The 22,117-nt window shown below is 38.8% G+C and overlaps 1 protein-coding gene across 11 annotated transcripts in view; it reads left to right on the top strand.

Moving 5' to 3' along the window:
* mef2cb (myocyte enhancer factor 2cb) overlaps positions 1 to 22,117 on the top strand; it is a 211,589-nt gene that overhangs the window by 113,152 nt on the left and 76,320 nt on the right. For all 11 annotated transcript variants that reach the window (XM_067982816.1, XM_067982822.1, XM_067982820.1 and 8 more), the window contains one exon: positions 10,887 to 11,090. In XM_067982816.1, the coding sequence (XP_067838917.1) occupies positions 10,887 to 11,090 (204 nt within the window). The remainder of the gene's footprint in view (positions 1 to 10,886; positions 11,091 to 22,117) is intronic.

Here is a 22,117-nt window from a genome sequence, read left to right as displayed (position 1 = left end):
TATTCTGCTTATAAGGCAGACCAGTGTTCTTCACTCAATACTTTATCACTCAGGAATTATGTGATCAGCTCATGTTTGGAATAAAATCATATCAAACACTTTCGCATGTATTTTTCATTATCTATGTAACAAAAACCTTGATTGTGTTATAAGAACACAGAGGAAGATGTTTTATTTGTGAGCAAGAAGGAAAAAACTGCAGGTGCTAAGAATGTGAAACAAAAACAGAAACACTCAGCAGATCAGTCAGCATCTGTGGAGAGAACAGGTGGAAACCAGGCCAAGGGAAGTTAAAATGGAGTTCAGGACTTACCTATTCCTTTCCCACCCCGATCTGGCCGACTGCAATTTAAAATTGCAAGCTGAAAGGACACCTGTCCAAAGCCGGCGAAGTCCTCTTTAAATCTGAAAATCTGAAGGTTTCGATGCAGTTGCCAGGACCTGATCTGCCATTTTAACCTGAGGTCTGAGCAGGGGAGTAGCAGTGGCCTCCCCGCCAGGCAAAAGCTACTGGGAACAGCAGCCAGCGCCAGAGGAGGCCCAGCAAGGTAAGTTTTTTTAAAATGTTTTTAGTTTCCTTGTGGGCCAAGAGTAACAGGAATACTCCTCCATGCCCCACAAGGAATCTTTGAGCCTCCCCTGCTCCGAGCTTCCTCCCCCCACTCCCTCAAATGGGATTCCCCTCCCGAAGCACTTACCTTGTGCCCCTCGATCCCCTCCCAGAGCACTTACCTTGTGCCCCTCGATCCCCTCCCAGAGTACTTACCTTGTGCCGGGAACAGTACCCTGCTGCTCGATTTAAATAGCTGGGTGGCTGCTTGCCACCGACTTCCCGGCCATTTTGGTTTGGAAGTCGGCAAGTAACATGCTCGCTTTGCCGTGTTCCTGTCCGGGAATTAAAATCGAGCCCGAAGGGTCTACACCTGAAACGTTAACTAATCTTACTTGTGATGTTTGTGTTACTGGTAATGCCAATGTTAAGTGCAATCTATAGCACAGTGCTGCTAAAAAGCTATTTCATTTGGCAGCAATAAGCCTTGCCAAATAATTATTCACAGTTAATTTAAATATAAATTTCAATATTTTAATATATATTCCCCCTATAGACTATTATGTGAAATTCTAATGCTGCCCTTAATTTGGGAGGGAGATTCAATAATGCGACAATATATGCTAATATTATAGCATTGAATTTAGGTGTAAAACATCTGAAATTAGATCTTGCCAAATCCAAAAAACAGTAAATTAGGATTGTGTAAATCACTGTGCTATTATCCAAAAGCATGAGATCAGCTTTCATAACACATCCCAGCATTACCTCTCTTTACTAGACTCGCTGCTTGTCTGACATCGATTTGTAGATAAGCCAGAACTTTCTGCAACTTCACATTAGCAAGACCAAAGCCATACTGTTTGCTTCCTATTAGAAACATTGCACCTTAACCTCCAATTCCAGCTTCCTTCTTGACTGCTCGCTCAGGTTGACTCCAATGCTACATGCTTGGCCATAAACTGAGCTTCAAATCCCAATCCAGTTCGTTACCAACGCTGCATGCATCCACTTTGAAAATATCATTGTCTTTGTCTACAACACCCCTTCCCACCCCCTTCCACTGAAATCCTCATCACGCTTTCGCCACCTCCAGGCTCATCTTTTCTAGTGCTCTCTTCATTGGCCTCCCACATCCTAGCCCACACTAAGCCCTGCTCATCTATCACCCCCTCACATATATAAATATACTAGTGCAAAATGTGAAAAAAATAATAAGATTCTTTGCATTTTTTTTATTAAAGCTATTTTTAATTTTTAATCATTTTAGATTATAGATGTTAAAATATGCTGCTTTCTAAAAAGTTGCATAAAATATTAAGTATCAGCAGATGCGCAGCAACACTTAAATGTATAGCTCCTATCAGATGGTAACAGAATGCATTTACTCCTAATGCTGTAGCTTCTTTCGGGAGGCCCTAAGGGAGTGTAAGAGGCGGGAAGCAGAACTGAAGCCATTGTAGAGGGGAAGAAGTTACACTCTTCCTGTTATGACAGGAAATGCAGACAAATGTGCTTCCTGACCATTTGCTCAGGAGGGAATGAGGTCTTCTTTGACCTTTAGCTAAAGTACAACTTGTCTTTTGTTGCCTCAGTAAACATGTTTTTCCCTAATGATTCCTAATGTATACCTGTCAATATTATATTTTAAAGAAAGAAATGGGGAGGTTCTATGGTAAATTCATGCTAGGTGGTCTGGAACACTTCTTGGGTAAACACAGTAAATGGTATTTGTGGTATGTCTTGGCTCCCAGTTTCAGTATAGTTCTGCCATATAGGAAAACTAAAGTGAAAACAGTAAAATCTAATTGGAGTAAGAAAACATTACAATTACTAAAAAAAATCTGATGAAATTACCTCTTGACAATGAACTAATCTCTTGTTTATTTTCTGGTAATTGAAGTTGTTGCAGGATAGGATGTCATAATATTCACATAATGAAGTTAAGAAGTCAAAATATTGCTTGATGAACATTTGATTACTTGTCCTGAAACAAAAAAATGTAAACAAATAGGTAGAGTGTCTGAAGTTGTGCGGAGCTTGTAATATCTGCCTTCTGTACAGCTTTGACCTTCAATGCATCGACAGTGCACTGTGTTATTAAGCAAAGGTCAAAGCATTGCAGAAGTACATAAATGGATGGAAATGCACATTCACATGCTCCCAAATACTTGATTTTGAAAAGCCAGAGTTCATTATACTTTCAATAAAATTAAACAAAAAAAGTTGACTATTACTGAAGTACAGTTCCGTCGGAGACAAATTATGTGTATCATAAAGGTAGTAATGAACAGGCTGAAAGGCATTCTTCAGCGAATCAATGATAGAATGGCTGCTCAGGACTGTATTTATTGATTTATAATAATGATGATTGTCACTGAACTTATTTAGCATATTTAACAGGAAATATGCAACAGGAAAAATCAATATTCCTTAATGCTGTGCAATATGCTTGTGTGATACACTTAATTTATCACCTCAAACTGCTCCATCCATTCATGGCAGACTTGTAACCACTGGTTCTTCACCTCATTGTTACGTAGCTCAAAATGTTCAGATCTCCTTTTTTAAATTTGTTTGGAAGGACAAAGTTTATAATTGTGTTGCTGGGTGTTTTTGACATTTAAAGTGGTTATGATATGAAGATTTCACACACTCATCAACATGCTTTACTGAAGTTGCTTAGGCTTCATATGCTGTAATTCTTCCTTTAAACGCCCTCTGCATCTTGACCTTCCTCTCCTTTTATAGCCTCCATGAAATCCACCTTTTTCACCAAGCTTTTGGTCAATCCTCCTAATCTTTCTCTTTTGACTCAGTGTCTGTTTTTCCTTACCCTTTCTGCGTTAAAACAGCTAAATAAATGCAAAAGCAAAATACTGCGGATGTTGGAAATCTGAAATAAAAACAGAAAATGCTGGGAATACTCAGCAAGTCAGGCAGCATCTGTGGAGAGAGAAACAGAGTTACCGGGGGATTTTACAATGGTGGCGGATTGGCAGCGGGGGATGAAGGTGCGCGTGGCAAACCCGCATGAACAAAACTTACCGTTTCCGACGCGATCACATGTTGATTGCTGATGATTAACGTCCTGTCCGGGTTTCGTGCCTGGTAGCTGTCAGGAGCTGCAACGTGAGGAGGGGGGGAGAAAGAGAGAGAGCGCAAGACGTCATCCGGTGCTGGAATGGAAGACTGGGGGGGATTAGAGAGTGGAAGATCAGGTGGGAGGGTGGAAGATCCGGGGGGGGGGGAGAGGGGAAGATCGGGAGGACATCAGGGGGTGAAGAGCGGGACATCGTGGGGGGTGAATAGGGGGACATCAGGGGGGGGGGGGGTGACGAGGGGGAGATTGGAGAGGGAGACATTGGACATCGAAGCAAGGTGCAAAGATAGCTTCATTTTGTGTTTCAACTTCCTTCTGTGATGTTTTATTTAATTTATTTAGTTTCTTGTTCCCTGATCCGGCGCTTCATGTCTGGTTTCACCAGGCGTGAATCAGAAGCGGTGAGCAAGCCACCCAGGTAAATTAAAAATCGTTCTAATCACTTACTCTATCACAGGTAAAGTGCCTTAAGTAGCTCAATGAGGTACATGTGGCTCTTTAACTGTCATCCTGCTGGCTTTAATTGCCGGCGGAACTTCCATTTTCAGGTCGCCCGCACACAGGTGGGTTCCTAGGAAACTTGGAAGTTGGCAGGTTGGAGCCAGCTTCCAAACCCAAACAGGATTTCCGCGATTTTCCAAGCCCCCAATCCCCCGCAATTGCCCCCTAAAATTGACCCCAACATTTCAGGACGAGGACCTTTCATCAGAACTGGATGAAGTTGAAGATGTAACAGTTTTTAAGCAAGTACAGAGCCAGGCAAAGGAGCGGGAGTGAGGATTTTGGGGGGGTGGGGGAGGAAGGGGAGGAGAGGGGAGGAAAGAACAAAAGGGAAGGTCTCTGATAGGATGGAGGGCAAGAGTGATTAAATGACAAAAGGGATAAAGGAATAATGGTCCAAGGCAAGGAGGGTGGTAATGGGACAGGAAACAAAAGATGGGTCTAGAGGAGCTATAAACAGAACCATTATCAGCACCTGCATTCTGAAAAAATGTGAGCAGTGGTTATGATCTGATATTATTGAAATCAATGTTGAGTCCAGAAGGTTGCAAAGTGCCTAAATGAAAGATGAGGTGCTATTCCTCGAGCTTCCATTGAGTTTCATTGGAACAGTGTAGGAGGCCCTGGGGCTTCACCACAAGACAAAACTAGGCCAGTGCCTGTAGTAGGTATGGGCCCTGGGTAACTTATATAATGAGGTATGAGAAGGTGTCCCCAGCCTTCCATCTTATTATGCTATGGATCTGCACAATGGGTGCCGCATTGCAGGTGTACCCATGAATACCTAGTGCTAAGGCCTATCCCCTGACCCCTGCTGACAGGAGTGCTCACAAGGGTGCTGGAGGGCAGGCAGAAGACAATACAGGTAAGTAAGAAAGTAGTTTCAATGAAATCCCCTGGAGGATTTGAGCCACTCAGGGCCTTCGGACTCCTGATCTTCATCAACAGCCAGAGCATCCTGATCTTGGAGGCCCAATATGCAGCTGAGAGGTTTGCAGCTGCCCTTAGATTTGCTCCTGTTTTTTTTTGGCACAATGCCCAGCCAGGGGGTGACCCTGTGCCTGGAGTTTGCATGGCCTAGGGGAGGAAAAATGCATCTACTGTTTTTGTCACAGATGCCCTGTGCCTGTCAGGTGCTCACTTGGATGCCCAGACAGGAAAACTTGTCTTTATAATTTTCTCTTTTACGTTCTTCCCCATCTTCCATGCCACACAGCATTCCTCAGCTAAAAGGGTAGGCAGGCAGCCTACTTCCAGGCCATTGCCAATGTCAGTCTGGAGCAAGCCTCTGATTTTTTTTCCCCCCTTTTTCTCTCTGGGTAAGTGCTTCTCTTCCATTTGACGGGTTTTCTCCCAATGCCCTAGCTGAAATCAGGATCTTAATGTGATCAATCAAAAAGGACAGGATTGCTAAAGCCTAAAGGCCTTTTCTTGTTGGTAAAAAAAATGTGATCTTAGGATGAGAATTGTGGTCATATATCCATGGCCATTATAGAATTATTTTAATTCTAGTCAGAAAAGTTAATTTTTCACAGAAATGTGTGGCTTCTTTCTTCAAATTTAAGTTGAATGGATTGTTGATTTATGTTTTATTTAAGTGTTTAAGGTGCAATAATTCATCAGAGTAGTGCTATTTCGGTATTTATGGTTTGCTAGACACACATCACACTTGATTTAGCACTGGTTTGTGGTTTAAAAACCCTAAACCTGCTCAGTCACAGCTGGTTTTTTACACAGTAACAAAGGGTACTGTACAGTCGGCAGCAATATTATTTTACTTTATTTGATTTTGGTTGTTAATATAGTGCACAATAATGTAATGTAAGCAAAAATGTGAACTGAAAATAGAGTGCATGTCAGATAATCAAATTTGAATTAAGATGTACGTTTTTTAAGTTATTGTAATAAATGGCCTAATTTATTGCCTCAAAGAGTGAGGAGCTAATTGTACCTCTTTTCAATACAATTTTTAAAAATATCAGTTCTGCTCTTTCCTAAATTAGGCCTCAATGCTGTCTCTCACAGTCGTCTTGCCTTCTCAGCCTGGAAGCAACAACTTTTAGAGACACCAGTAATACTGTCTGTTGATTGGAAACAGCAAACCGTGCTTCTCTAGGCCATTACTAGTTCTGATCGGTTTTTTTTGGCCCCCTACCCCCAATAAAGGTCCCCATAGCTTTGAATTACTCTGTATAGCAGCCTATTGGAAACCAGCTGAACACTGTTTGAATACCATTTGAAGCTTAAGCCATGAGGATGGGATTTAGTGTTCTGTTAGCAATCCACCAAGATCTGAATGCAATGATGAGTTTAATAAGTATTTGTAGTCAATCAATGTTTTTTCTCCAATTTCTCCTCTAACTCACATACCATCCTGACTTGGTTGTCCCTTCATTATCTAGGTCATTGTCCTGGAATCCCCTACTGAATGCCATTGCCACAAGGGCTGCAGCAGTTGATAGAGAAGGGTCACAACCACCTTCTCAGGGCAGTTAGGGATTGGCAATAATTGCAGTCTTCCCAGTGTCATCCAAATCCCAGGATAAATATATTTTGAAAATTTGTGGATTCAGTCTGAGCAAGTAGCCAAGGAGCGAGATGCAATTACATTGGCATTTTTGAAGTGTTACAAAAGTTAAGCTATTTATTGATAAGACAAATATGATAAAGAGCAGTAGGGATGTAGCAAGTAATGTATCCTGGGGTGCTAAAAGTAGTAACAATCTAAAAGCATCCACTCAAAGCTTACACAGGTTGACTGCTGAGATTAGAAATATTTGTATATGATGTTTTTGTGATGTGAGCACCTGGGAATCAGTGATAAGAAGTGAGACCATGTAAGACTTAGCTTATATTAGCAAAAGTAACAAGATAAATAGTACATCTGGATCAGATTTGATCACACATAGAGATCTAATTTATAAATATTAGGTCACATATGTTGTCACATTCATCTATAGGAGAGAAAAGTGATGGCCACAGTGCAATCAGAAGTGCACAGTAAGTGATAAAACAAGTTACAGAACTTGGGCTGGATTCTTTTTTTTGGCATGAATGCCCCTCCTGGCCACACACAAATCGGCGATTTGGATGCCGGTTCCTTTACAGCCCTCTCCCATTGCCTACTCCCAAGGTGCCCCCGCTGGCTTGGCTTTGTTGGAGCTGACAAATTTCCTGCCCCCCCACCCCCCTCCCAATCAGAGCTGCCTACCGGAGCTTGTTTAGCACTGGCTGCTCATTGATTTTATTATAATGAGGCCCAATTACCAAAATCAATCAGGCCTCCCGCCAGCGACATCGGGCAGGTGGTGAGATCGCTCCACCCACTACCTGCCTGATGTTCGCACAAATCTAAAATAAGCCCCATTGTATCTATGGCTAGTGAAAATTTCTCTTTTTACATACATACACTTTTGTTTATAACACCTTCATGGACCCTTGAGAGAAAAGCATCAGACTCACTGAGGTTGTTCTTCGATCCACATCCTCTAGACACCATAGGATTACAGCCTAACTTGATAGATTCTGGGAAAACCATATTCTGAGTTTACAAATAAAAATGTCATTCTGATTGCAAATAGGCAGTGGCACACTTGGTCTCATACTCCCACGTTGTATAAAACCCTGGAACCTGCTCCACGATGCAGCTTAATGGTATTGGCTCCTCATCTCCGGTTTCTTATCACCAAAAGTTAATGACAAAGGGATTGAATTTACAGGGTCATTCGCTTGAACGTCCGCTGCAACTTAAGCGGAAGAATCGTGAAAATCTCAAAGAAATGGTGTTAACACCGTTTACGCCGTTTCTCTGGGATTCCTGCAGATTTTTTGCTGAGGTTATGGCGAATGGTCAGGAGAACCCACAGGGAAATTCAACTCAAGTATCCAACCCGTGTGCTGGAGTCGGTTAGATTACTCAGACAGAAGAGTTTCTTCTTCATTCTTCAAATGATATGCATCCTCCACATCGTGTAATCACACCCATCCACAACCCCTAGAGTGGTATAGTTTGGGGTGGGGAAGAGGTTAATGTTTAGTGGTTAGTTAGTTTTAGATTAGCTTCAGGTCAAAAAGACTGTGTGCAGCCTATCTGTAACATTGTGAGGATATATTTATATGCATGCTCAGCACGATTTATCAAATTGACATACACTCATAATGTGTGTGGAAGGTATATGTCATTCGAAGAATAAAAAAGACACTTCAAGGTAAGTAACCTATAATTTCTGGAGGGTGAAGTATGCAACCATTCCCAGTGTTCCACTGACTAAGTGGGGAATATATCTGTATCACTGGTGATTATATATCAGGGGGCCTGAAAATCCACAGTGGAAGCATCTTGGCAAAATTGCTGAGATACACCCACTCAGCACCTCGAGCACTGACCTCCTGCCAAAGTTTGTGACGTCAAGGTCCCTTTGTTTATATGCAATGGTGCGCACCCACACCACTAGAGATGCATCTCAGGCACTCGCCTACTTCTGGAGGCCGAAAACTGTGGCACCAGTTGCCAGGTCTGGAAGGCTGCTTGGTCCCCCATTGCCCCGCAAAGAAGAGCGATGTGCTCCCTTGGCAAAAAAAATTGCTGAATTTGTAGGGGATCCAGGCCACAATCCAGACCTGTAAGCCCTGGTGATGCCCACTTCTACCGTTCAACAGGCTGATATGCCTAGTCTCACCCAGCATATCCGCCATCAATGATTTTCTAGACATTTTTTAAGCCACAGGGGCCTAGAAATTGGTCGGCACAAACTGGGCGCAGGGAGCGATCCCTGTTACAGAATGGGTAAGCCTGATATTGGGCCTCTGGCCTCATTTATATGAGACCAGCGAGTTGCACGTCGTGGGTGGGTAAAGAGCTGTGATTGACTGTCCTAGCGGGAGGGAATTAAAGGTCAGGCGATGAGGAAGCATTAGGCCTCACTGCTCAAAGTTTACATCATTCTCTACTGCTATCCTGCCTGTTTTCAAGCAGGATCATGGGGCAGAATCTAGGCCATTGATTCCTATGTCGCCAAGGTGAGGGTAGAGGTGTTGTTTGGTAAGTAGAAAATCAGGGTTGAATAGTGGCGACGTGAGGACAGTTGAATGTTCTGGGGTCTTGCTTGACTACCTTTGGGGATCAGGAAGTATTTACACCGAACTTTTTCTCAGGAGATAAATTGGATGGGTTGGAGTCCACAAAGGGCTGGATTACATGTTAACTTGATGGGCTAAGTGGCCTTTTCTCATTCTATGCTTTCTTATGTTCTTACAACCACAATCAATCATGGAAACTGCTTTGAGTGGTGTTAAAATGAGTTAATTCTGTGTACTGTGTAATTGCTCTTCCTCCCTTCCTTAAAAGCAGTCCAGAATATTATTAATAATCATGGTCATTTACCCCAATTCATTGTTTACTTCATTAGTGCAGTGAGACTTTGTGATCCAAGAGTGCATTTTCACTGCTGAAACTCATTATCGCACCCTATGCCTCAAATGCATAGACAGTTATCACAGGCATTTCAGTTTGCACGCATCTATCCATCACCTAACATCATTGTGCACCTAATTAAAGTGTGATTTGATAGCTTGTTCTGCTGATTAGCTAGCTCCTGTGCAAAAGAAAATGCCTGTAACAGTAAAAAAAAGCAGGCTTAAGTTAATTTCTGTCAATTAGTAGGAGGTTTAAAAATGTAAGCAACTTCTTTTCTGCTGAGTTGGAACTTTATAAGGATGTCAACCTTAAAGTTCTGAGGTGTTCATCTTTTTATTTCAATTGTCAAGGATTTTTCTGTAAGCAAAGAATGGAATTAGTCAAATGAGAAAGTGTAAGCTTTTTTAACGGAAACCTCCAGCGAAAATGTTCTTTAAGGACTGATTCCTTTTTTAAAAACAAAATTTAAGGTACAATAATAACTGGAGAGTTTACTGATGCAAACACTGCAAGGGACTGTACTTGTACAACCTGTGTGCGTGACTTCTGTCCACCATGCATAAGAGCACAGGATACACTAGTCGGACAGTTGTTTAGTTCATTTTTTTTCTTTTTATTCCCCTTTCCCACCATTTTACTCAAACTTAAAGCACTGATGTCAGTCCAGAACTGACTTTCCTTTTCCAAAAGACCTGTTTTTTATTTCATGAAGCTTAACTTTTTGGACATGTTGTTCAAACTACTGACTAATATATGCCGGAGGACAGTCAAATGCTCTCACTAAGAATAAATGACAAAGCAAATTAAACCACGTGCAGGCAGGAACTTATAGATGTTGTTTGAAGTTGACGAATGCCGCCATAAAAATAGTCTGATCCTAAAATATACACCTTTAAGTAAACAAATTTAATAGGACTAGATTTAGTAATTAATATGCACTCTCTCACTCAATATGTTTTTCTCCCAACAGAATTTCAGGATATAACAAGCACCTGTAAAGAATAGCACCAATGACTGAAGTTCTTGGGCTCTTTTTCATGGGTATTGTCTACAACAGCCCTGAGTTTAAATGCAAAATTATATTCAAGACTGAGCTGGTTTATTCAAAACAAGTGCATTCAAGCATCACATTCATTGTTGTATGAGGTTTTCAATCTTCTGCTCATTATTGGATTAGCTCTTTATAGAATGTGATCGTGGTAGTAAATAATAGTGACAGCTTTCTGGAAAAGCCTAGTTAAGTAAACACAACAGTTTGAGAACCCTATGATAATGGTGATAACTTAGACTTTAATATGCTTTTATGTCTTCTGCAGGTGACATTTACCAAGAGGAAGTTTGGGTTAATGAAGAAGGCTTATGAGCTAAGTGTTCTGTGCGACTGTGAGATTGCTCTGATCATCTTCAACAGCACAAATAAACTGTTCCAGTATGCCAGCACCGATATGGACAAAGTACTTCTGAAATACACAGAGTACAACGAACCACATGAGAGTCGAACAAATTCAGATATTGTTGAGGTAGGATTTACCCTGGTATATATAGTAATAAGTTGTATTCAAGATCATAGAAGTGGCAAAATATAACAAAGGACTGTTTCTGAAGCTGACTAAGGCAAATTAATTAGATATATAGACATTTATTCCATACACCTATAGGGCAGAACTGCTAAATATGCGGTTCATTCAGTGTTATGCAATAACCCTATAATAATAAACACTGTAAATGGAACTACTTGCTCAGATGTTGCAAGTCTATTATATCCAGTCGCACATTAAACTCAGATAGAATTTGTTCCCATGTTGGCTTTAGGTTTGGAGGGCCAATTCATACCACCATTTCCAAAACCCAATCTAAGTTTGTTGGCATTCATTTCCGTAGTGATGTCATCACATCACCACACATTGCACAAAACAATTACATTAATTTGGAGGCATTCAATATCTATTTAATATTATCCCCAAGAAAGACCAAAAATTGAGGAATCATGTTAGGTATGAGTAAAATATTTTCTTCGCTAGTCCTGCTCAATTTTGCTCATTAGGACCTGAACCAACAAAGACCTCGTTCATACTGCAATCTGCATTGCAGACCTTAAGCCATCAGTTCTGGGAATTTAATTTTTGGGTTCTACAGACTGGCTTGATCTCACATCAACCCCTGTTATGCACCATCTTTATTGTCTTGGCAAAGTAGAAATTGTTATGCTGCCTCGCTAAAAATGGAATGTAAATGTACTCGTATATGAATTCCAGCGTTATAATAACTTCATTTTTTTTTAACTCTGGACATGCTTTTGAGAGCTCCTGAAAGCAGAGAATAGACATGGTGTAATTTTACTTTATGTTGCACACTGTTTCAGATTGTAGCGAATGTTGTGATGCTTTACTGTTCCTTATTCAACACCTCACATTACTTCATCTCAAGGAAAACACTGGCTATTTTGCTGTATTTATGGTCCCTTATAGTATATAATGTATTTGATAATAAATATAACATTGTTTTTGTGAAATAAAAATAGAAAATGCACAAAAAAGTCAGCCAATATCTGAAAGAAAGGTTAGAATTTGTGGTTATACCCTTCATCAGAACTGATCTGATGAACTCCCCAACCAGAAATGATAACCTTCTCTCTCTCTTAGCTGTCAATTGACTTGCTGCAGAATCATAGGATTTTCTGTTTTTATTTTAGATTCCAGGATTCGCTTTGCTTCTTTTTACCTACACTCTAATGTTCACTGTGATATTAGTGTTGGCAATTGATAAAGCCGAGCAGAGTGCTTTCTAAAATTATTCACATAAGTAACAAAGGAGGCTTCAGTAATTAAAAGCAAAACTCAACCATACAATTCTAACAACATGTAATAGAACGATGCCTCCTGGAAAGTTTAAACTAATGGGCCATAATTTGTTGTCAAATTAACGGCGAGACTAATGGCACTCGCCGTTATTTATGTGCAAATGGTACAGCAACTTCAGGTGAGGGGCAGATGCACGGTTAAACTCAAATATCCAAAAGTTGCTGTCCGAGTTGTTTTGCGAAAATGGCATCTCGCTGTCTGCCTCGCCATTGAAATGCAATGAATGGCGTGAAGTTGCTGTATTTGTGAGGTAGATACGAGCTAATGTAAAATTTTTAACTTTAATTTTTTTGTACTTTTCCTTTCTGTCTCTTTCTCTTCTCTCTTAATCCAATCTTTCTTTCGCTCCCTTTATTTCTCTTTCTGTAGCTGATTTGACATCGAATTCACCCACTCTAATTTACACTTCCTTCTCAGTCCCTGTGTTGTTCATTTCATAATCCTTCAATCTGATTGGTTAATAAGATACACGGTTGCTTGCCCTGTTCACTCAGGTCCCAGATGCCATTTCCCTCACTGCAATGTTATCAGCTCGCACTTTCAGCAACTTGCTACAGGAAAAATTTAAAACTAAAATGTGCAAGGACAAGTCCAACTAATGGCAGACACCATTAGATGCTCTGCCACAGTAAATTATGGCCCAATTTCTTTTGTTTTATTTTTTACTGTAAGAAATAGATGTTTACTGTTCATCTGATTTGAGTTCTTATAAAACAGGCTGCTTCAGGTTCACAGCCAAAGACAGCATAGTTTCATGCCCGGAGGAAATAGCTCTGCAGTGTGCGTGGGTGTTAAAAGCGGGTCTTTACATTAGCTGATGCTCTGTGTAATTAGCATGTCTTTGCTTGATAATTAGTGGTGTGGCTACAATGGTGCATAGCCCCATAAAAGCTCTTCAGACATGTTTAGACAGATTGAAAAAGTTTGTACTCTGGGGAACCTAACAGTCACAAAAATGCCACATAGCACCAAATCTAAAACAATTTCTACACTAACGTTTATAAATGTTAAAAAAAACTCTTTAGGGGCATAGATTTTCACAGGGAACACAAATTAAAATCACTACAACAATCAATTGCATTTGGAAAGAAAGAAGAAAAGAAAGAAAACAAACTTGCACTTATATAGTACCTTTCACAACCTAAGGCATACCAAAGCACTTTACAAGCAATGAAGTACTTTTGAAGTGTAGTCACCATTGTAATGTAGGAAGTGCAGCAACCAATCTGCACACAGCAAGTTCCCACAAACAGCAATGAAATAAATGACCAGATCATCTGTTTTAGGTGTTGGTTGAGGGATAAATGTTGGCCAGGACACCAAGAGAACACCCTGCTCTTCTTCAAATAGTGGCGTGAAATCTTTCACGCACACCTGAGGGGATTATTAAATTCTTAAAGGTAATTTAATTAGAGATTCTTCAAAATTTGTGCCATGTGTTCCCTGCTTTATTTTTAAACTTTAGCAGTTTAATGCTATATTAATTGTTTTTGAAGACATCAAGGGCAATCTATGTTTTGTTTCATCAATAGCTTAAGGCTTGTTTGCACTGAAACACAAAAAGGTATATTTTATATCTGTACATATTATTGTGCAGAAGGTTTTGAATATTTATGTAACTTTTTAATGTGACTTCAAATTGTTAAAAATACTGTTTTAGTTGTAACAGCTGGGCAATAATTGGAACACAATAACTGGAGGACTGCAAATGTTACACCCCTGTTCAAAAAAAGGGAGAGGGATAAACCCAGCAGTTACAGGCCAGTCAGCCTAACGTCGGTGATGGGGAAACTTTTAGAGAGAATAATCCGGGACAAAATAAATGGGCACTTGGAAAATTATGGGTTAATAAATGAAAGTCAGCACAGATTTGTTAAAAGAAAATCATGTTTGACCAACTTGATTGATGAAGTAATGGAGAGGGTTGATGAGGGTAATGCGGTTGATGTTGTGCATATGGACTTTCAAAAGGCATTTGTTAAAGCATCACATAATAGACTTGTTAGCAAAATTAAAGCCCATGGAATTAAAGGGACAGTGGCAGCGTGAATACAAAATTGGTTAGGGGACAGAAAGCAGAGAGTAGTGGTGAATGGTTGTTTTTCAGACTGGAGGGAAGTATATAGTGGTGTTCCCCAGGGGTCAGTATTAGGACCTCTGTGCTTTTTGATATATATTAATGACTTCGACTTGGTTATAGAGGGTATAATTTCAAGGTTTGCAGGTGGCATGAAACTCGGAAATGTTGTAAACAATGCGAAAGATAGTAACAGACTTCAGGAGGACATAGACAGACTAGTAAAATGGACAGACACATGGCGGATAAAATTTAATGCAGAGAAGTGTGAAATGATGCAATTTGGTAGGAAGAATGAGGAGAGGCAATGTAAACTAAATGGTACAATTTTAATGGGGGTGCAGGAACAGAGAGATATGGGCGTGCACATACACAAATCTTTGAAGATGGCAGGACAAGTTGAGAAGGCTGTTAAAAAAGCACATGGGATCCTGGGCTTTATGAATAGAGGCAAAGAGTACAAAAGCAAGGAAGTTATACTAAACCTTTATAAAACACTGGTTAGGCCTCAGCTGGAGTATTGTGTTCAATTCTGGGCACCACACTTTAGGAAGGATGTCAAGGCCTTAGAGAGGCTGCAGAAAAGATTTATTTGAATGGTATCAGGGATGAGATACTTCAGTTATATGGAGAGACTAGAGAAGCTGAGGTTGTTCTCCTTAAAGCAGATAAGTTAATGGGAGATTTGATAAATGTGTTCAAAATCATGAACTGTTTTGACAGACTAAACAAGGAGAAACTATTTCCAATGGCAAATGGATGGTAACCAGAGGACACAGATTTAAGGTGATCAGCAAAAGAGCCAGACATGAGGAAACATTTTTTTTATGCAGTGAATTGTAGTGGTCTGGAATGCACTGCCTGAAAGGGTAATAGTAACTTTAAAAGAGAATTGGATAAATACTTGAAGGGAAAAAAATTATAGGGCTATGGGGAAAGAGCAGGGGAATGGGACTAATTGGATAGCTCTGACAATGAGCCGGCACATGGACGATGGAACAAATGGCCTCCTCCTGTGCTGTACCTACTATGATACTATGATAATGAAAAGAACATTGGGGGTCATTCCACTCCTATTGCAATTGCTATTGACTCCTTTAACAGAAATTCAATTCGGGAACACCGTCATTTTGTTAGAAAAATATATATTTACAATCCTAACTTGGTGGCATAGGGCCATTACTATTCCAATAATAAAGTAGGATCATAGGAACATAGAAACAGAAGAAGGCCATTCAGCCCTTTGAGCCTGTTCAACCATTCAGTTAGATCGTGGCTGATCTGTATCTTAACTCCATCTACCTACCTTGGTTCCATAACCCTTAATACCCTTGCCTAACAAATATCTATCAATCTCAGTTTTGAAATTTTCAATTGACCTAGCCTCAACAGTTGTTTGGGAGAGAGTTCCCAATTTCCATTCCGCTTTGTGTGAAGAAGTGCTTTCTAACATCACCCTTGAACAGCCTAGCTCTAATTTTAAGGCTATGCTCCCTTGTTCTGGACTCCCCCACCAGAGGAAATTGTTTCTCTCTATCTACCCTATCAACTCCTTTGATCATCTTAAACACCTCAATTAAATCAATCCTTAATCTTCTATTTTCAAGGCAATACAACCTAGTCTATACAATCTGTCCTCATAATTTGATCCTTTTAGCCCTGGTATCATTCTGGAGAATCTGCACTGCACCCCCTCCAAGGCCAATATATCCTTTCTGAGGTGCATTGTCCAAAACTGAGCACAGTACTCTAAATGGGGTCTAACCAGAGTTTGTAAAGCTGTAACATAACTCCCACCCTTTGTATTCCAGCCTTCTTGAGCTAAAGGCTAACATTCCATTAACCTTTTTAATTATTTTTTGTACCTATCCATTAGCTTTTTGTGATTTCTGTACTTGAACCCCTAAATCTCTCTGCTCATCCACAGGTCCTAGCTTCTCGCCATTTAGAAAATACACTGATCTATCTTTCTTAGGTCCAAAGTGGATGACCTCACACTTTCCCACATTGAACTCCATCTGCCACAGTTTCTGCCATCATGATGGTCATGCAAACTATAAAATGTTTATGGCATTAACAGAACCAAAAAGTCCCATATTCTCCAATATGCTAAGCAGACACCTTAGTGCTAATGCTGAAAATAATTTATTTGTAATATTACTGAAAGGAATCTATGGCACAATATGTGGTGCAATTGCAGAATTGTATCAATGAATGGACAAAAATAAAACAGTCCCGCTATGTACAATGCTGATATTCTTGCACGTTTACATGTTTAAATTGTACTCGCAGTCAGGATGTAGTGGTATATTACATTGTATGATATCGACCACAACAATTCACACAAGCTAGCACTTCATACATAGAGCAGATAAAGCAATCACAGTATCTGCTGCCTCTTCCCAACATGGACACACACACAAACAGTTCACCTCATCTCACCTCACTTTGCTGCATTATTCACCCAGTGCTATGGGTGTTGAACATTACTTTGAAACTTACTTCATATAAGTTAACATGTGGCTAACATCCTATATAAGATTTTGCCTTGATAAAATTCTTAGTTACTTTATGTTACCAAAATAAATGATCAGCTGGAACGATGGATCTGAAAGTCATGGATTATCTAAAAAATGAGATCAGTAGGTGGGACCACAGAACTCTCCATGCCCATATTCAAAATGTTGGTCCTGACAGAGTAACAGGAGAGCTGCTCCAATTATAATTTTCATTTTAAAATATGAAAAATAAAAAAATGTTTATCTATTTTTATTTGATAGATGGTTGGTGGTAGGTTGGAAATATATTAATGATCCTACTGGATACATTGCCAATTAACGTACATACCATTACTTAAACTTTTCCAAGAAATTAATGGTATAACTGAGTACTTACAAACAAAAGTGGTAATGTGGTTACATGCACAAGAATTTACATCTTACAGTAAGGGCAACAAGATACTCTTATGGTAGATTTAGTCTTTGCTATTTTATTTTGCCATTTAACACCATCTGAAAAGCTGCACTTGGAGTTCTTCGATGTGTAATATATAATTGTGTGCACAAATGCTTGCTAAGTCTCTTTAGAAACTTTGAATATTGGACAGAATAGCATTACTCCCATGTGTATTTTGATTACAAAAAAAAGCACTAACATCAATGAAGCTCTTGTTTAGGGTTGGTGGTTTAGGGTGTTATTTAGAATCAGAATGTACAGTACTTTCTGTTATGACTGAATGTAAAAACCACCATTTATGAGGAACACGATCTTTTTTCAAAACTTAGGTGGGGGGGGAACTATTTAGTGTTGGAACATTGCACTGTATGCAGTCCATTGGTTTGTGTGGAATTTTCCTTGCATGTTTAATTATATTCATACCCCTGGAAACCATGAATTGAAGATGATCAGTAAAGCAATTTTACAGGAGGAATCTAGCTAGGCTAATGATGGTCCTGGAAAGAAGTTCCTTTATGGAAAAGGTCAGAAAGTACAGCCTGTGTGCCCATGAGCATTAGGATGATTTTCTTTTAAGTATCTAGGTCAGGCATTTATACAGCACTGTGGTGACACAGGTTGCTTACACATGACATGCCATATGAACAGTGTTTTAGAGCTGAGAGAAATCCAACAATCCCATCATCCTGATTGATTTAGCCTGCATAATCCCCGTCAAAGCTAGCAGCCCAGCAGTTTGCCTTGCATCATGCTCCAGCTCAGTCACCTGGTAAGAACTTCTGAATGAGATGAAAGAAATCTCTATTAATTATTTGTAAAGGTCAAAATGCTAATGACTTGCTGCTGGGGTAATATGCCTCTTAATGCCTTTTTAGAAATCTGAAGTTTTTTTTCCAGCAACTTTCCATTTTGTTAAATAAAATACACAATTCTAGGGATGTTTGAATTTACTCTATTGTCTTTCAAAAATCAAAATAATCTTAAAACCCCATTATAGTAGCAATTCTGATCCTGGAATAGCTAGATTTTTAGAAGGTATTAGAAAGTGAAGACAGCTATACAGTAAAGAAGAAAGTTGACTATAGCACATGGAATGTTAGACAGTTGGGAATGGTGCAAAATTAATGTAAGAAATCAATAGGAAATTGAGCCAATGTGACTTTTTAAGTAAGTTTTCATTAACCTTCAGTGTACTGCAGAAGTAATAAAAATTATAGAAACAAATTCTCAATATTCTTAGCTATAAAAATGGCAAATTGGATTCTGGGTTTTTTAAAGGGACATTGAATATATGTGCAAGAAGATGATGATGAATATGAACAAGACATTGGTTAGGCCATTGGTTGGACTATTATGTGCAATTTTGGACAGCCTATTATAAAATGAACATTGAAGCTAAGGAAAAGGTACACTGTAGAACTATTAGGATGTTACCAGGGATAAAAGGATATACATATGATGAGAGACTTGCAAACCGGAACTGTATTCACTAGAGCAGAATAGGTTAAGGGAGTTCTAATAAAAATGCTCAAAGTATTGAAAGGCTTTGAGAGGATAATAGCGAAAATTATTCCCACTGTCAATGATTCAACATCAAATAAATAAATAAATGTAGTATTAATACTAAAAACAAAAGGCAGTGGTTGGAGGAAATCTTTTCATACAAAGATTTATTAGAATATAGAATGTAGTGCAGCAAATGGATGTTGAACCAAGTCAATCACTGTATGTGAGTCAGATAAAACACATTTATAGAGGAAAAATATTAAAGGGCATGAGGACAAATCAGAGATTTGAGATTAGATTGAAGAGCTCCAATGTGGAGCTAACACTGGCACAGGCATAATGGACCAAATGGCCTCCTTTGGTGCTGAGATTTCTATGAATCTGTAATTTGTTACAAGGTTACTAGGACATGGAATGCTTCACCACAGGTTTTTTGAACCAGAGACAACAAGATCCATTTCAAAGGATACTGGATAAGTTTTTAAAAGGGAAGAATTTGAAAATATATGGGGAAAGGGCAGAGAAGTCAGATTAGGCAGATCCACTTAGAGATTTAGCTATGGCATAGGCACAATGGGCTGAACAGATTCCTTCTGTGCTGTAATTTCTGATATGTGTAAATATTATATATCTTAATATGAAAATAGAAAATGGTAAAAGGACACCTAAAGAGCAGAAATACATAAACTGTGAAGTCCAATTAGTGCTATCTATATAGTGTGACTTCAATAATAGACAAATGAGCTGCAGCAGAGGGCGGTGGGGATGGACTTGGAGATGTGTAAAAACAGACTAATTTTTAATTAAAAAATTGAACTTTTTGAATGGCATTGATATGATGCTATTAGATATCACTGTTCTTTATAAAGTGTACTGGAGCCACCTAGTGCACGGCCGCCAAGTGTCCCTGATTAAAAGTAAAAATCATTCATATGGGTTCAAACACATGATAGATTTTAACGTAAGTTCCTCTTAAAAATAAACACCATTTCATAAATTCCACAGTGTTTGTAATCTTTGTCACTCTTGTAGGCCATAAATGATAGCTCTACTTTGGATAGGTGAAGTGTGGGTTGTAGCTTCAGCTGTATGGATACTTTTGTATATCTTTTGTGCTCCACACATTCATCCTGTTCAAAGGTGATGTTCTTTCCTGCATTTTGAGTGGAAACGAATTAAGCAGGATTATGTACTGAATCAGCTTTTGCGGGACTAAGGAGGTTTATCCCAAGTCATTAGTTACGTACATCTCAGTTATTACACTAAGAGCTTTAAGAGATAGATTTTTTTTTAGCAGTAAACTCTCATCTTGGTTTTATTTTCCATAACTAAGAGTTAAAGTTAAAAACATCAAGCAATTGAGCTTCACAGTTCAAAGTAACTACTGTATGTAATCAAATGGTGCCATCAGATTTTTTTCAGTAGCTGTGTATTGTAAACATAAACTGCATTTAGACTACTTTATCTCATAACAAGTGAGACACTACATATCTTTCAAGTATATAGTACATGAAATTTAACAGGAGTGAAAGTTATAGTGAGCAAAAAAAATCTTCCCACATCAGAAACCAAGCGTGTAAGAACATTTTAAACAACTTATAATTATATCTTGCATCCTAGCTTTTTCTGCATTTCCCAAGTAGAGTCAGCTCTTTGTTTTCTAGTTGCTATTTCACACAGTAAAAGCTTGTCGTTTTCAGTATTTTTGGCCAGCCTGCCAGAGGGCAAGTTTATTTTTAAATCTCTGAACTCTGAATAGTCTTTATTTTTCTAAGATTGGAAGCAGATGAAGTGCCTGGAGTTAACAGATCGTAGGCTTGTTTCAAATTATGAGAATGGGAGTTCTCCCTCTTTTGTATTTTTATTCTTTTGCTAAGAAATGCCTCATAACCGGTAGTATCCTAAAAATAGGATCTGGTGCAGCTAAAAATAGTGAGCTCTGTGCCTTGCCAAGGAGAATGGAAAGGAATGGGCGTGGAGTAGTAGTTTCTCTGATCCTGCTCTATTCATTCAGCGATTCCTCTGAGAACATAGGCAATGATAAAGTGCCCTTGAAAAAAGCCACAGTCTCCAACTCCACTCTTCAGACTTCTGGGTGCCAATAAGTCTTTTAGCCCAAGGATACACTTTTTTTCTCTCTTTTTCATTTAACAGTTCAGCAGTAAAGGACAGATTTTAGATTCAGAAAGGGCAATAAATAGATAAAAAAATATAGTTCAGTTTCTGTGCATAAGATATACTTTCAGCTTAACACAGTGCAGATAAAAGTAGAAAATTGCCGTGCTGTTTTGTATGTGTGTTCAAATAGCTATTTTCCATTATTGCACACAGTACATATTCCTCGTAAAAAAAACACCATTTCCTGCAAAACAAATACGCTATAAAATATGTTTTAATCAAGCTTATCATTAATAATTGGGTCTTTGAGTACATCAATTAAACTTTTCAACAAAAAAGGTTGATTTAAAAAAGGATATCATTGCTTCATCTATTCATAATTCACACTCACCACTACTGAAACAATAACAACACTCTTAGTATTTTAGCAAATTCAACACATATTTAATTTGTTCTTTCCATGTGCCTTTTTGTTTTCACTATTGGTATAACTTGTCTCTTCTGGTTCTTGTTTATTTACTAATTTTTAAAAAGCAAGGTGTTTTGAAGAAACCTACTGATCTAACAAAAGTAAGGCACTCCTGGACATGCATATATTGAGGTTTTTACCACACCAGCTATCACTTTAGCACTCGCCATCACCTTGTGTTAGAACAATCCCAAGCACGATAAAACCCCTGATGTATGCACATCTTTTTGCTATTATTGCTTAATATTCTTTTTTATATATATATATATATATATATATATATAGAAGATTGCTGAATAGATGTTTGTGTTATGTGTTTTTCATGTCAGGGAGACTGTTTAACTCATGAGTGAATTATGCTTAGGCTTACTCTTGGTAATATACTACAAATATCCATCCATTATTGGGCTGTTTTTATTTCTTAAATTTTCTTATGTTTTTCCAGGCTGCTGATGTCACTTTTATTGTGCTTTTACCATTTTAAAATGAATCTGCTGACTCTTGTGTTAAAATAGCATACAAAGGAAATTGATAGGAATGGGTTAATTACATGTGTGATAG

This window comes from Heptranchias perlo, chromosome 4 (genome assembly GCF_035084215.1).
Source record: "Heptranchias perlo isolate sHepPer1 chromosome 4, sHepPer1.hap1, whole genome shotgun sequence".
Lineage (NCBI taxonomy): Eukaryota > Metazoa > Chordata > Chondrichthyes > Hexanchiformes > Hexanchidae > Heptranchias > Heptranchias perlo.
Note: the sequence above shows the minus strand (reverse complement) of the source record. Positions and strands in the feature narration are given on the sequence as shown.